The sequence below is a fragment of the Cucurbita maxima genome, unplaced genomic scaffold (genome assembly GCF_002738345.1).
Source record: "Cucurbita maxima cultivar Rimu unplaced genomic scaffold, Cmax_1.0 Cma_Scf00020, whole genome shotgun sequence".
NCBI lineage: Eukaryota > Viridiplantae > Streptophyta > Magnoliopsida > Cucurbitales > Cucurbitaceae > Cucurbita > Cucurbita maxima.
In genome coordinates this window covers 2,627,311-2,642,314 of record NW_019272036.1, presented here as the reverse complement: position 1 = coordinate 2,642,314, position 15,004 = coordinate 2,627,311, and the positions used below count along the sequence as shown (strand labels likewise).

Below are 15,004 nucleotides of genomic sequence, written 5' to 3'. Positions count from 1 at the left end.
CCTACGACCCACCAAAGTAATCTCCGACAGCATTGTTAAAATTGCTTTGTTGGAAGTTGTAACTTAACCACTCACTCACTCACTCGCTGTCCTTTTGCCTGTCTCTCTTTTATGGTTGGGCCGATACCATACTTAAGACTCGTACAAGAACATATCTAGAGCGTCAACCTTTATGTTATGTTATGGAGAATTAACAAAAGTAATCAATTCATATCTATCATTTGTGTTCTTCTTAATTTATTGTTAACGTAATTTGAGGGAATAAATGTTTCATTCACGTAACGAAAGTATCCAAATTCATTTTGATTTCATTAGTGGTTATATGCTTATATTGAAAAAATATAAAGAAAATTTTGACCCGTCTTTAATTTTCTTATTCTCTGACTTCTCTAATGGGTCAAACACGTGTAAAAGTCTCTTGAAAGAAAATGAGATGCTCGTTTAAGAACTAGCAATATAAAATTAATTAGTTAAAATTTTAATTAATTAATTATAGGTAACTCCACTAGTCACAACTCAATTTTCAAGGTTTTGAGTCTTGAACGGTGACTTAAAGACGAAAATGAAAAAAAAAAACATATAAAAAATAAAATAAATGAAAGATGAAAACAAGATAAAATTTAAATTGAAATAAAGACAGACAAACAAGTGAATTTTGTTCAATTTATTACAAATGGGAAAGTGTGTGTGTTGGGAGATAGAGATTGTTACTCAATTGTTATAGATAATAAAATTATATATATAGAAAATATATAATAAACTATAGTAAAGAGAGGATAGAGAAATATATGATAGATATTTATATATAGTAGGTGGTTATATCTACTGAAATCATATATATAACCTATATATAATAAACTGAAATCATATATATAACCGTTAGGCAATGCTTTGAAGATATACTTTTCTTCCTTCTCTGTATTCTCTCTCAGTGTACATACCTAAGGTCATCAATATAAACTTTTCGGTGTACATACCTAAAGTCATCGATATAAACTTTTAGCTAATATTCTTCTTTCATTTTCTCTCTCCTATTTTTTGTATTCATCTAGCACGTGGATTGTTGTGCAATCTTAACAACTGGTATCAGAGCAAGGCGAGATTCACTACAATTTGTGAAAATGGAAAGTTCAAAGGTTGAAATTAAAAAGTTTGATGGATCCGATTTTGGTTTCTAGAAGATGCAAATGGAAGATTATCTATACTAGAAAAATCTTCACAAACTCCTGTTGGGGGTGAAGCCAGATACCATGACCACAGATTAGTGGAAGCTCAAGAATCGTCAAGCTCTAGAATTGTTCAGTTAACACTGTCTAGAAACGTTACTCTAATGGTCACATTCTCACGCTACAAAGCCTCTGAGCAAAAGTTTCTCCCAAATGTCACTCTACAAATACAATTTGACACACAAATTCAATCGAATTTTGCTATTCTCAATCATCTTAGACAACCCTTTATTATAAGGATAATTCATGTATCAAAATGATAATATAAATCATCAAAATTATAAACTTAAACGGGTATTAATAACTAAAATAAATAAAGATATTAATCATGTTACCAATTAATAACCAAATCAATATCTTAATTAATCAAAATATATATAAAGTAAATGAGAGTTAATAACACAACCAAATATCTTTCTATATTTTCTCGCCATTGTCTTCTACATCTCAAAATAATAGGTCAATCTCTCTCTTTCTTATTCTTTTTCTTCTTAACTTATCCTTTCAAGCATGGTATCTCGAAAGTCTTCACTTGGCTGATAACAAATTTCAGAACAAACTTCAAGCTCCCATTAAGGTTCGTATCGAAAAATATTTGAATTCTTAAACAAACAAACAAATCCAGTAATGTATGAAGAATTTATAAGTTTGACTTTTAAAAGATAAAAAAACGAAAGAATTATCGGTTCAAATGTTTGATCGTTATTTAGATTTGAATACTCTGTTCCTAATTTAAGATGATAATTTTTTTTTTTGTTTTTTTTGTTGACTTTGTTTTTGTTTTTGATCATGTAGGGACGATTGGTTAACATAGGTCTTCATTCGAATAAAGCAACCATAGAATCCATGAAGTTATCATCTCTAGAGGCCGAAGAGAAAGAGAGTGTAAAATAAAAAAGTGAAGGCTTTTTTGATTCAGATTATGAACATGTGACCACTCATCCTCCTTCTCACAACTAAGTATACAATAAGTAATTAATACAAATATCTGACCTTATTAGCTTTCTATTTTACAATAAATAACAAAGGCGTTTTTCCTCTTCTTAGCTATATATTTTACATGGAAATGTCTGCCCTTATTACTCATCACGACGTAAATGAGCTTCTTCGATATCTTTAAACAATATCATTGATCCACACGTTGCTCTCTACTGCATACGAGCTCCACAATGATTTGTCTCTTATCAATACACTCGCGGATGAAGTGGAAGCGAGTGTCAACATGTTTGTTGTGTTCATGAAATACCAGATTCTTCATCGATGCATTCACAGATTTATTGGCGACAAAAAGAGTTATCAGTTAGGGGTTTACATAGTCTGGATTGAGTTGGGTTGAAAGATTTTTTTGACCAAACCTAAAAGTTCAAGTTCGTTGGATTGGTAACTCAACCCAACCCTCCATTTTTGGGTTAGGTTGTAAAATTGTTAAAAAAAAATTATTTATCCACACTTTATAATTATTGGGATACAATCTTAAATAAAAGATAATTAAAAGTTCACGCATCAATATATAATTATTCAAAAAAAAATTTAATAAACGAAAATGATAACATATTAACATGGTTCAACCTTATCATACAACTAAAAACAACTAAAATATCGATATTTGTTGAGAATCGGTTGAAGTAAGAAAAAAATATAAGAGTAGATTATGAAATTAAAAAATAATAAAAATAATTAATTTATATGTATATATATATATATATAACAAAAATATATATATTTAAAAATCTTTTAATTGTAATAGACTTAAAAATATTTATTGATTTTTGATTTTATTAGATATTTTCAAATAGTAAATTGAAATTCTTTATTAAAAGTTTAATGACACTTTAAAATGATACATTAGTGGATTAAGTTAAAACCGTATTTTTTAATTCTATGAACTCTTATTCTTTTTTCGAAATTATTATTATATTATATTGTAGAATATATCCAGCCGAATACATAATTAAATTGGTTCTAATTATATTTTTTCAATTTCGACGGAACTGGATGAATTTATTGATTTTTTATTTTAACAATTTCAATTTACTATTTAATATCTAATTAAATAGTAAACTGAAATTGTTTATTAAAAATTTGATAGGGTGTTAAAATGATTAAAATGATGATATTAGTGGATTAAGTTAAAACCGTATTTTTTTAATTCTGTGAACTCTTATTTCTTTTCTCGAAATCATTGTTACTATTATAGAATATATCCCGCATAATACATAATTAAATTGGTTTTCAAAATTCTATAATTATTACTAAATAACTAAATATATCCAGTCGAATACATAATTAAATTGGTTTGCAAAATCCTTTAAAATCAGAACCCTTGTTTCTTTTTTCAAAATCATTATTACTATTATAGAATATATCCTGACAATGAATACATAATTAAATGGGTTTCCTTACCTCATAATTAAATTGTTTCCTTATTTCTTTTCCCCAAATCATTATTACTATTATAGAATATATCCTGCCGAATGAATATATAATTAAATTGGTTTCCCTTACATTATAATTAAATTGGTTTCCCTTATTTCTTTTCTTAAAATCATTATTTGATAGGTGTCTAACTCGAGTGTGAGTAGTTTAGGTTAGGATGAAAAACCACTCTGCAAACTTACCATTACGATTAACTTTTTAATATATTTTATATATTTTTATTTAGCTTAGGTCAACTCGAGGGTTTTATCCTATGAACTCGAAACCGAACCGAGTCAGTTCGGGTTCAGAAATTGAACCCAACCTAACCCTTATAGTTTAAAAGAGTTGATGCAGTGACAATTGCTCCATGAAGACTCGCTTTCGTTACGGCTCCGATGGGTTCCCTTATTTGATTCGAATCTAGGAGCACTACCAAAGTGTTTCAAAGGAGTTAATCTATAATGGAAGATATCAATTTTAATATCTGCCCGAATCTGATTAACAAAGAATCAAATTACATATGTAACATATTATGTATTTCTTTTCACCTCATTTTTTTGGATTTTTGTGTTTGTTTTTAATGGATAATTGTAAATCCAAGTAAGGGTTAGGTTAGGTTGGTCTGGGTTGTCGGGTTGAATATACATCCCTATTACTATCACTAGTTCACTTCTGGTCACTTTTCTCAACAAATTTCTCAGCCACAATGCTTGGCACGATGGTGTAGTTGATGTCATGAACTTGGCCTCACATGAAGATAGTGCCACAATTTGCTACTTCTGAGATTGCCAAGAGATAAAAAAATTTCATTGAGATAAAACTCCATTCCTGCAGCGTTTTTTCTTTCATCAATGTCTCTAGCTGAATCACTATCGATAAAACCGACTAGTTCTTCAGGACCTCGACCTCGATCTCTTTGATACTTTAGCTTGTAGCTTGTGGTACCCTTCACATAGCGGAGAATGTGTTCAACCGCTTGATTATGCATCGTAGTAGGCATTTCCATGTACCTACTCACCATTCCAAAAGCATATGAAAGGTCCGAACGAGTACGAGTCCGTGCCTCAAAATTTTGATGACGCACCTATACTCAGTGGAATTCACCAAGCTTCCATCAGAATCTTTCTCGAGTTGTAACTTTGCTTCCAATGGGATACTTGGTCGAGTTGCATATTGCCATCTTAAATTGTTGCAACAACTTTTTCGCATAGGTCAATTTCTTTAGCATGATGTAATCTTTTGTTTTGTCAACTTCAATACCGAGGTAGTACATGAGTAACCCGAGATTAGTCATCTCAAATTCTTTCATCATTTGGTGCTTGAACTCTTTGACGCCTTCCACACTTGTACCAGTGACGATCAGGTCACCAACCTACATGCCAACTATGAATGTTTCAACTCCATTGTTTCTTGTATACATTGATTGTTCTTGCAAGCACTTCATGAAGTTTAGAGTCTTTAAGCTCTCGTCCAGGTATATGTTCCATGCCCTTGGTGCTCTTCATAAATCGTAAGAGCCTTTGATAACTTGTACACGGTGTGATTTTCAGTTTTGATGATGAACCCTTCAGGTTGGGCAACATACATTTCTTTCTTGGAGGTTACCATTTAGGAACACTGATTTGATGTCCAAGTGATGGACCTCCCACCCGTGTTGATCTGCGAGGGAAAGAATCAACCATACAGACGCGAAACCTCCTAAAAAATCAACTCCTTGTTGTTGCACGTATCCCATCACCATGAGTTTTTCTTTATTCTTGATAACATTTCCTTCACTATTCTTCTTCAACTTAAACACCTACTTCAAACTAATGGGCTTGTGTCTGGGCAGTAAATTAGTTAGTGTCCACATCTTGTTCTTCTCAATGACTTCAAGCTCTTTTAAAATGCCCTACTGCTACATCGTCTCAGTTGCAGCCTCATGGTAAGTTGTTGGCTTCTCGACCGTGAGCAACACTAACTCTTCAAGATCTAATTCTTCTTCAAGCGTATCTGCATAAATTTTAGCAAGAGAACAAAACATCTTTGGTGCATCCTCTGTTGTGGGTTGCTCTCTTGTTCCAGAGAATTTATCACGTCTTTTGGTGTCACAAGTGATGACAAGTGTGGATTTGTTGATGTCATGTCGGTGCAGTTTCTGTATGTTGCTTCTCCCTCTTCTTCTAGGACAATGAACTCTATAACAGTCTGCTTGTTATCGCCAACACTGCACCAACCTCACTTCTTCTCTTTTTCGAATATGATCTCTACTTACATAAATTTTCTCAGGTTGCGGATCATACAACCTGTGTGCCTTGATCTCATCCTCTATGCCAAAGTACACCATCTTTTGGCTTCTGTCATCAAGCTTTTTCATATATTCTTTGTAGTCTTAACTTGCGTTGTACGACCAAAGACTCTTAGGTACTCAAAGTGAGGTATCTTACCGAACCATGCTTCGTAGGGAGTGCGAGTGTTTAGTGACTTTTTCAATAAACATTTTAAAGATAAACCACATTTCGCATTTCCTCGACCAAGAAAATCGTTGGGACTTGCATATTCGAGTAAGCTTCTTGCAGTGTTCATTATGGTGTGGTCTCTTCGCTCGACCACACTGTTTTGTTGTGGAGTATACGGTACGGTGAGTTGACGTTTGATACCTTCCTCTTCGAAAAACTTTGAGAAGTTCTGGGATAAGAACTTGCCACCTCGGTTAGTGCACAAGATTTTCAACTTGAGATCAAACTCATTTTCAACGAGTCTTTTAAACTTCGTGAATGCACATAATGCCTCTCCTTTTACTCAACACACATAATGCCTCTCCTTTTTTCTTTGAGCATGTACACCCACAAACAAAGACTATAATAGTCAACAAGTGAGAGAAAATACTTGTTACCCCCGTCGATGATGGAGTGATCTGGCCACACAAATTTGCATGGACCAGTTGTAGTTGTCGCTCAACATGAAAATTGGTTTGAGCTGGAAACGATAGCCTTGCTTGTTTGGACACTAAACAACTTTCACATTGCTGGTTTGAGTGTATGATTTTGGGTAGCCCTGTAGTCATCTTCTTCTCTCCCATCATTTTGAGCGCCTGAAAGTTCACGTGCCTAAGTCTTGCATGCCAAAGCTGGGACTTTGAGTGCTGTCAATAGAGAGATGGGCTAGTAGGTGTTGTATTGTTCGGTGAGAGGAAATTGGTTGGAAGAAAAATGTGTAAAAAAGGAGAGAGAGGATAACTGAATTCTGACTGCGTTCAAAATCAGGTTATTGTTTATTCTCAACAAATCTCCTATTTAAAATATAAATTATTCTAAATATGGCTGGAGAGTGGCCAACTAAATCTGTGCCACTCCCTACAAAATTTCCGTCTAAAATTTTGGTGATCCATTCGACGTGATTTGTCAAATGGTCAAACGGAGATTTTCTGAAATCGTGTGAATAAGGAAAAGCTATAAAAACTCAGGTTTTATCTAACAGTAGGTCTCCAACTATATCTTGTACAAGATGTTATGCAATCGTTTTACCTTCATTAACAAGGTTCCATTTTTGTCGAACACCTTAAGGAACGAGTCAACTAACTCCACTCTGCTTCCTTCTTCTTTCATCTGATCAAGATTGATAATATTATTTTTCAAGCTTGGGATATAATATATCTTGGTTAGTAGACGTTGGTCGTCGTTCTTACACTAAAACAAGATGGATTATTTACGTTGGATCGATACAATTGATCCATCGTCAAGCTTCATATTTTCAATGAGCTTCTCATCAATCTCCTTGAACTTTGTTCGATCTTTGATCATGTGGTTTCTTGCTCAGTTGTCAAGGTACCACATGTTGGTCTCTACTCGGTTTCTCCTTTTGTGGGAAGGTTCACCATAACCTTCACTTCATTGAGAATCAACAGGTTGGACATCTTCTCGGCCAACATTAGTGTGGGCTCTTGATCCTGCATGAGTGTGAGGTTGGCCCCTCATCGCACTTCTTCTTGCGACACTCTACTGCATAGTGCCGATATTTTCCAACACATCATACTTTTGTCCTTCCAGAGGTTGACATTTTCATGGGCTTGTGTGGTATTGTCAATGCCTCCTCTACACTATGTCGCGACCATGTCTGCGACCACATCCACAACCTCTATTTTTCTTGTTATAGCTGCCACGTCCCCTTGTACCAAAAAAAAAAAGACAGCCGCATCATCCTTTTTAACGTGCAAGCCACTCCTTATGTGTGAGTAAGAGGTGTTTCTCCTTCTCTTTGTCTTCGAAGCCACAAAGTCTCTCCTCATGAACCTTAAGACAACCAACGACCTCCTCAATTGACATGGTCTTGAGGTCGTTGAACTACTCGTAACAATTTGTATGAATCTTGAGGGAACAATGTGAAGAAACTTCTTGACAACGAAGATCTCTTCCACCTTGTCGCCTAACGAACGAATGTCATTGACGATCATCGTTAACTTCATGAAAAATTCATCTATTGATTGAACGTCTTCCATGTGAATGGCCTTGAACTCACTCTTCAAGGTCTTGACACGTTCCACATCCACATGCATTGTTTGCAGCGTCTCCCACACTGCCTTTGTCGAGTCTTTCTTTGCCAACATGAGAAGGACGTCCTCTGGGATTTCTTAATAGATGGCAATAAGAGTCATCCTATCCTTACACTCCTCAACATCACCATGCTCGATGGCATCTCACACGCCTTATGTCTGTAAGTTGATACGCATCTTTATTGGTCATGCTGCATAGTTACTCTTCGTGAGAAATGGGAAGTGGAGCGTTACACTCCCCTCCTTTTCATTCTTTATCATTGTTATATCCCCTCCGGCGACTTTGTGTGGAGACGACATTTATTTTGGCATCCTAGCTCTGATACCAAATGTTGGATGTAGTCCACGATTGAAATATGTCAAAGCAAACAAGTGAAGGAGGAAGAACAACCTGAGGGGAGAGAGCTTTTAAATAAAGTAACTGTACGCAATTATGATTTTCAATTCTCTTTGTTGTTGTTAAAAGTGCATACATCTAATGAGTATTTATAGAGAAGAAAACACTAACTAATTTCATAAACTTTCACTGGGTTAGCCTAATAACAAACCTATTAAGTTGACCAACTCTCTTTTCAAATGAATGAATCCTATCCAATCTAATAAATGAATAATTTGAGTTGGATTGAGCCCATCAAATTTTAACTTTAGACCAAACTTGAATCAAATTAATGTCGGCCTTTGAGCCACAGGATCATTGATAATAAGATGGAAAGAGACCTCATTTTAAAACTTTGACATCAATAATTTCTTCCAAATTAGTGTCAACTAGTTTCATACTTTCTATTAACTATACTTTAATCAAAGATATAAAAAGATATTATCAATGCATTAAAAATCTTCTTTTCTCGAACTATTCACATAAAATTCTAGATCTGAGTATTGGGTAACAAAACTTAGATTACCTCTTCATTGATATCATCATCGTTGTTTTATGCACGTATGGTGTTACGTAGAATGTTGGATAAACAAATCTAGTTGATGTCGGTTTTTGTGGCATAGTTCTACACCATACGGACCAACAAAAGAAAATGTTCATGATATTTAGCACATGAAAGTTCACACTCACTTTTATTTAATCAAAGAAAACACAACCATCAAACAACAAACACTTGTGAAGCAAACAAAAACAACTTCAGTCTCTGACTAAGGACAAACAAAGCCTTGTGGAATACTTTTCCCACATGAATTTACAACCAAACTAAGAGCAATAGGCACATCAACGGTAACAACACCCAACACATTCGCCTTCAGCGCCGTGCACAAACACAATGCAGCCTCGAGATCGGCCAATCCCTTCAACAAAGTACAACATTTCTTGCTAGGTTTCGCTCCGATCTGCTCAGATATGAGCCCTAGCCAGCTACCGCAAACCCCTAACTTGAGTGTATCTTTTGGGCACTTAGCCTTCGCTGTCGGTGTGGTAGCAGGCGATGGCTGAACCTTCGGAGAGCAACCCGGTTTTGCTGATGAAACACAAGCCAAAGCTATGACGTTCAACAAGGCTACAAGAGCCAAAGCCTTTGGAATTCTGAGCCCCATATCCAATATCCAATGTGTGTATAGCAATTGTGTGTTTTGAAGGTGTATTTATGGAGAGATATTAGGATTTGCCACATGTGAAGTTTGTGGCTTAGAATTTAACTTTAGGGGTTGCAGTGAGTGAATGGCATTGGTTAATGCACGCTGTCAGAGGCTATTTTCTCCATTGGCAGACACACCAAATTGTGGCTGCGGATAATTTGAGTGCATGTGAATTTTACAGAAGAACGTTATCCGTATTGGATTTTTTCAGTTTGAGTTGGCTATTGCTCAATGAACCAATGCACGCTGTCCAATGCTCAATAAGTTGTCTTTTTAAGTCTGGTACATAAAATACATCGTTGATTATTTCCACCATTTCATTTACTTTAAACTGTACATTTCTTTGCCCATCACAACAACAGTACATAGTTTTCACCCAACCTCATAGTTTGTTGAAACTTTTCATCAATATGATATGTGGTTGCTGCATCCGGAGTTAAGAAACCAAATGTCCCTTCTTTTCTTTCCAGCTTTCTTCTTATCTACATAGACAGTTAATAGCATCTCTTCGTTGGTTTCTGCATAATTTGCTCTATTATTCTTCCTTTTAAGACACTAGGTAATGTTCTAATCCATGACAATGGTAACATTCCACTGTTGATCTTCCATCATGTGTGATTTTTAGAGCTTGTTCTTCCTCACAAACATAATCATTCATGTGTTGCTCGTGCACTAAGAGACTACTTTGTAACTCATCAATGGATAAGGAATCCAAATCATTAGACTCCTCTATCGAACAAACAACATAGTCGAACTTAGAAGTCATAGATCTTAGGACTTTTCTATGATGTCAATGTCTGCCATCTTCTCTCCATGAACTTTCTTTCTATTGGCAATTATGAGAGTTCGAGCAAAGTAGTCTGACATTAAATCTCCCGTCTTCATGTGAAGAACCTCCCACTCTTTGCGAAGAGCTTGCAATTGTGCACGGTTGACTCGAGTGGTTCCCTGGTACTTCTATTTCAATGAGTTCCAAATATCCTTGACTGTTTCTTTAAAACCGGACAATCTAAAACTCAATTATAAAATTTATAAGATGTCAAACTCAAAACGGGGACAAAGCATTTTTTAATATTTTATCAAATTTTTAAATCCGATAACAATCAACTTTAAAATAAAATGATTCAAGACACCCTCGCACGTTAAATTCCCAACAACACAAACAAACTCCTGATTTCAATTATACGAAACAAAATAAACAAATCAAATTAAATGCTATAGATTTCTTTTTTCTTCTTCTTTCATCCCTATTTTTGCTAGTTTTACTCCATGTTTTAACTATGCTTCATGTAACTTTTTTAAATTAACGTTAAACATTAACGCTGCTTGGAATGTATGAAGTCTTGAGCTTAAGTATTCAGACTATACCTCTTGTAACTACTATGAAGCCTTAGGTATATTTAGGTCGTATTGTAGGAAACACATGAAGTCTTGGATGTAGGATCAGACTAAATTACTTGAAATGTAAGAAGCCTTGAATATTGGTTTTTACACTACGGTGCTTGGAAAATAAGAAGTCTTGAACGTAGGTATTCAAACTAAGCTGCTTGAAAAGTAAGAAATGTTGAGTATAAGTATTCAGACATGCCGCTTGGAACGCAAACGCGTTGCTTCACTTAGAATATGACATGAGTTTTAATTAGTTAGTCAAACGCACTCATCACCCCTCTTCTTTACACGTGATATCCTTCATCAGCGTGCATAATCAATTTTCAAGAATTTATTAGTTTCGCTATTTCTTCCTATTTATTTGAATTTTCATAACTTTCTATATATAAATTCAATCAACTTGGTTTCAGGGTAGAGTTTTAATCCATATTTACAAAGATATTTTTCTAGTAATTTATAATCAATTATAAAATGAAATAAATATGTCCAAAATCAGTCTAAAAACTATAAATTTATCGTTCTTGATGCATGCCAGAACGCTGACTTCCGATCTAGTTCAACTTTAGCTTCTTTCAATAACTTGTAAAATTCCTCCAGCAACAACATATTAAAATATCAAAATCTAATTAAAAAAGCTCTCGGATTTGGAGGAAAACCGAAACTAAAACTTGAAATCTTACCTCTTGATGTTTCTTGATTCTTGATGGATTTTGATAATTCAAATGTCCAGATTGGGTCTCCTTAATGTTTTGAGAATCTTTTGTGAACGGTCCATGGTCGGATAACGCCCCCTCATAGTCGGATGGAAGTATCCCGTTGCGAAAGTGATAAGCTAATTAGTGATTTATTTAGGGGAAATGTTAATGGTCATAGCTTGGAGAGAAAGTTTAGAAAATTTTGTTAGTGCCTCCTCCCCTATCAATACTCGTCACATACTCTAACAAAAAGAATAAAAAAGCATAGTGATTAAGGTTCTTAGTACAAAGAAACTCTCTCTTTAAGTTGTTTTTTTTTTTTTTTTGTGCTTCAATTATTTGTTTTAGTGTATTTCAATCAAGAGCCAAAACCAACACTTGATATCTAAGCTAGGATGTCAAAACAAATATCATCAACATAAAAAGTCACCGGAGGTGATGTGACAACGATAAGCCGCAGAAGGGAGAGGAATATAATGCTTCAGTACCCGTTACTCACAAAGAGTAACTACGCAGTATGGTCGGTAAAAATGCATGTTAACTTACAGGAGTAAAGTGTGAGGGAAACCATCGAGCATAGTGATAACATTGAGGAGCGTAAGGATAGGATGATTCTTGTTGTCATCTACCAAGCAGTCCTAGAGGACGTCCTTCTCATGTTGGTAGAGAACTCAAGAGAGGTAACGTGGGAGATGCTGCAAACAACGCATATGGGTGTGGAATGGGTCAAGAAATCAATGGTGCATACCTTGAAAAGTGAGCTCGAGGCTGTTCGTATGAAGGATGATGAGTTAATAGATGATTTTGCCATGCCATGAAGTTAGTAATGATTGTCACCGGCATCAGTTTGTTAGGTGACAATGTGGAGCTTGTCAAGATTTTGTTCGAGTTGTCCCCAAAGATTCACATTATATACATACATGCACGTTCCTTCCACTTTTGTATTTCTTAAGTATAAGGTGTTCTAATCCCTCGCTACAAATTTAGAGAAAAAAAAAATTAAATAAGACTAAATTTGAGAGAGAGAGAGATTTGGTGTTTTGAAAGGTTCAAGAATGGTTGGCTACTTATATTGTTAGTGGGCCCACCTTTTGGTTTGAGTTGCATGCATGAGGGGTGTCCCATTATCTTACCCAAATTGAATGCCGCCCACATGTACTCCCATTTTATATCTTTTTTCCCCATAATATTGTCGGTTCTTTTTCCTTCTTATATTATTTCCTCCTTCGTAAACGTTTTTCCTCACATCTAATCAAATTTAAAACAGCTCTATAAAAATTATCCATGACTTCAATTGGCGAAAGAAAGGATGGTTGGTAAGAAGAGTCCATCTCGGGTGAAGTAGCTCGGTATAAGTGAAAAAGAATTTGAAGGACAAAAGCAAACTGGTTCAGAATTTTGGCTAAAGCGAACCAAGTAAGTGACCTTACTATCGGCTCAATCAGAAGACTTGTCTTATGTATGACGACACGTGCCCAGTTTCCCTTGCACGTGTCATTTATGTTTTATGTTATATGATGATATTGATGATAATATATGATAATGTAATGATGTTATTTAATGATATGACGACGTTATATGATGATGTAATGATGTTGTGCGATGATGTGATGATTTATATGATGATATAAGATGATGATGGGTCTAAGGAGGGTGCGAACCGTCTGGGGATCCACACTCACACATGTGGGTCGTGTGTAGGGAAGTACTAGACATCCAATTTTGATCAGATTTGAAACAACCCCTATGATGATTTTAACTATAGGTCTCTAATCATGAGTTGCATGTGTTTGCATTCCCTAACCCCAATAGTGAGGTCACATACTATAGGTCTCTAATCATGAGTTGCATGTGTTTGCATTCCCTAACCACAATAGTGAGGTCACATACTGAGTATTTCTAAGCCGTGTGATACTTCTATTTCAGGTATAGGCAAGGCATCTCGTACGACCAACGATAGCATCAAAGTTAAGACTATGACACATGCATAGAATAATAATATTTTATTTCTTATTCTTTAGGTTGGATAGGCTGTTTTTAATTTTATTATTTATTTATTTCATTTAGTATTTTGTTACGTTGTTTTAAAGATATTTTCAAACAAGTTCATGATAGGATTTTATGATGAAGTTTTAAATGTTTAATTCCGCATAAAAACATAGGTTAGGATGACGATAACGACTTTAGGTTGGTAGAAATCTAAGGTTGTCATATTCGTTTATTTATTTATTTTTATTTTTTTACACAACTTGTCTTTTATACATGACAATCTAGAATCTCTACTAAAACATGTGTCTATAAATCAAAGGAAAATGTTTTGAATTCATAACAAGAGCACAAACTAACCTAACATTTAAAAATTTAAGGTCTCGTTAAAGCGTTAAAACCTTAATGGATAATTTAACACAAAATCTAACATAAAATATGTAACGACCTACTTTTCGAAATCCTTAGACTAACCCGAGTTCATTATTACAGCACGCTCACATCATTTAAAGTAGAAGAATAAAAAAATGCATGTGTATAGTCAAATTGCAAAAAGAATAGTGGTCGGTTTCCTTGGGGTAGTTGGGCTTCCGTTAGCTCGATTGACATTTAAGATAATTTTGGATCATCCCATGATTAAGCATAAAAAAGTCAAGTTAGCTGTCTGTAACGACGCCCGGTGGTTAGCAGACCCCTGAGTGTCATGCGAGGCATGATCATCATCATCATCATGAGGTCCCTATAGTTTTCATCTTTTAATTGTACTTATCACACAACCCTCCTATACATCATTCACACATTGCCCTAGGTAACATGCATGTATCGGCCTTCATACATTCATCATCATTAACATCAATTAGGGTTATGCCTTAGAAAACTTTTTGTCATAATGCATAATAACAATTAGTACATGGACATTATCTTAATACGAAATATCATCATATTAAGTCATATCATCATACATCTTACATTATCATGTTGTCATGCATCATCATCATCATGTACATCATCAAATTATCATATAATGTCATCACATCATCATGTAGCGTAAAGCATAAATGACACGTGAAAGGGTCAATGGACACGTGTCGTCATATATAAGGAAAGTCTTTTGACCGAGCCGATATTAAGGTCATTTACCTGATTAGCTTAAGCTACTGTCACCCATTTATTCTTAA

General features: G+C 34.8%; 1 protein-coding gene across 1 annotated transcript; it reads right to left on the bottom strand.

The window, feature by feature from the left end:
- Nucleotides 1-9,212: 9,212 nt before the first annotated feature.
- LOC111494374 (putative lipid-binding protein At4g00165) lies at nucleotides 9,213-9,753 on the bottom strand. The gene has a single exon (XM_023144305.1). It carries the CDS (start codon nucleotides 9,712-9,714, stop codon nucleotides 9,319-9,321), a length of 396 nt encoding a protein of 131 aa, XP_023000073.1. The 5' UTR covers nucleotides 9,715-9,753; the 3' UTR covers nucleotides 9,213-9,318.
- Nucleotides 9,754-15,004: the final 5,251 nt, after the last annotated feature.

What these genes read in the sequence shown, in the direction of transcription:
- LOC111494374 (XM_023144305.1), bottom strand. Translation starts at nt 9,714, where the DNA reads ATGGGGCTCAGAATTCCAAAGGCTTTGGCTCTTGTAGCCTTGTTGAAC.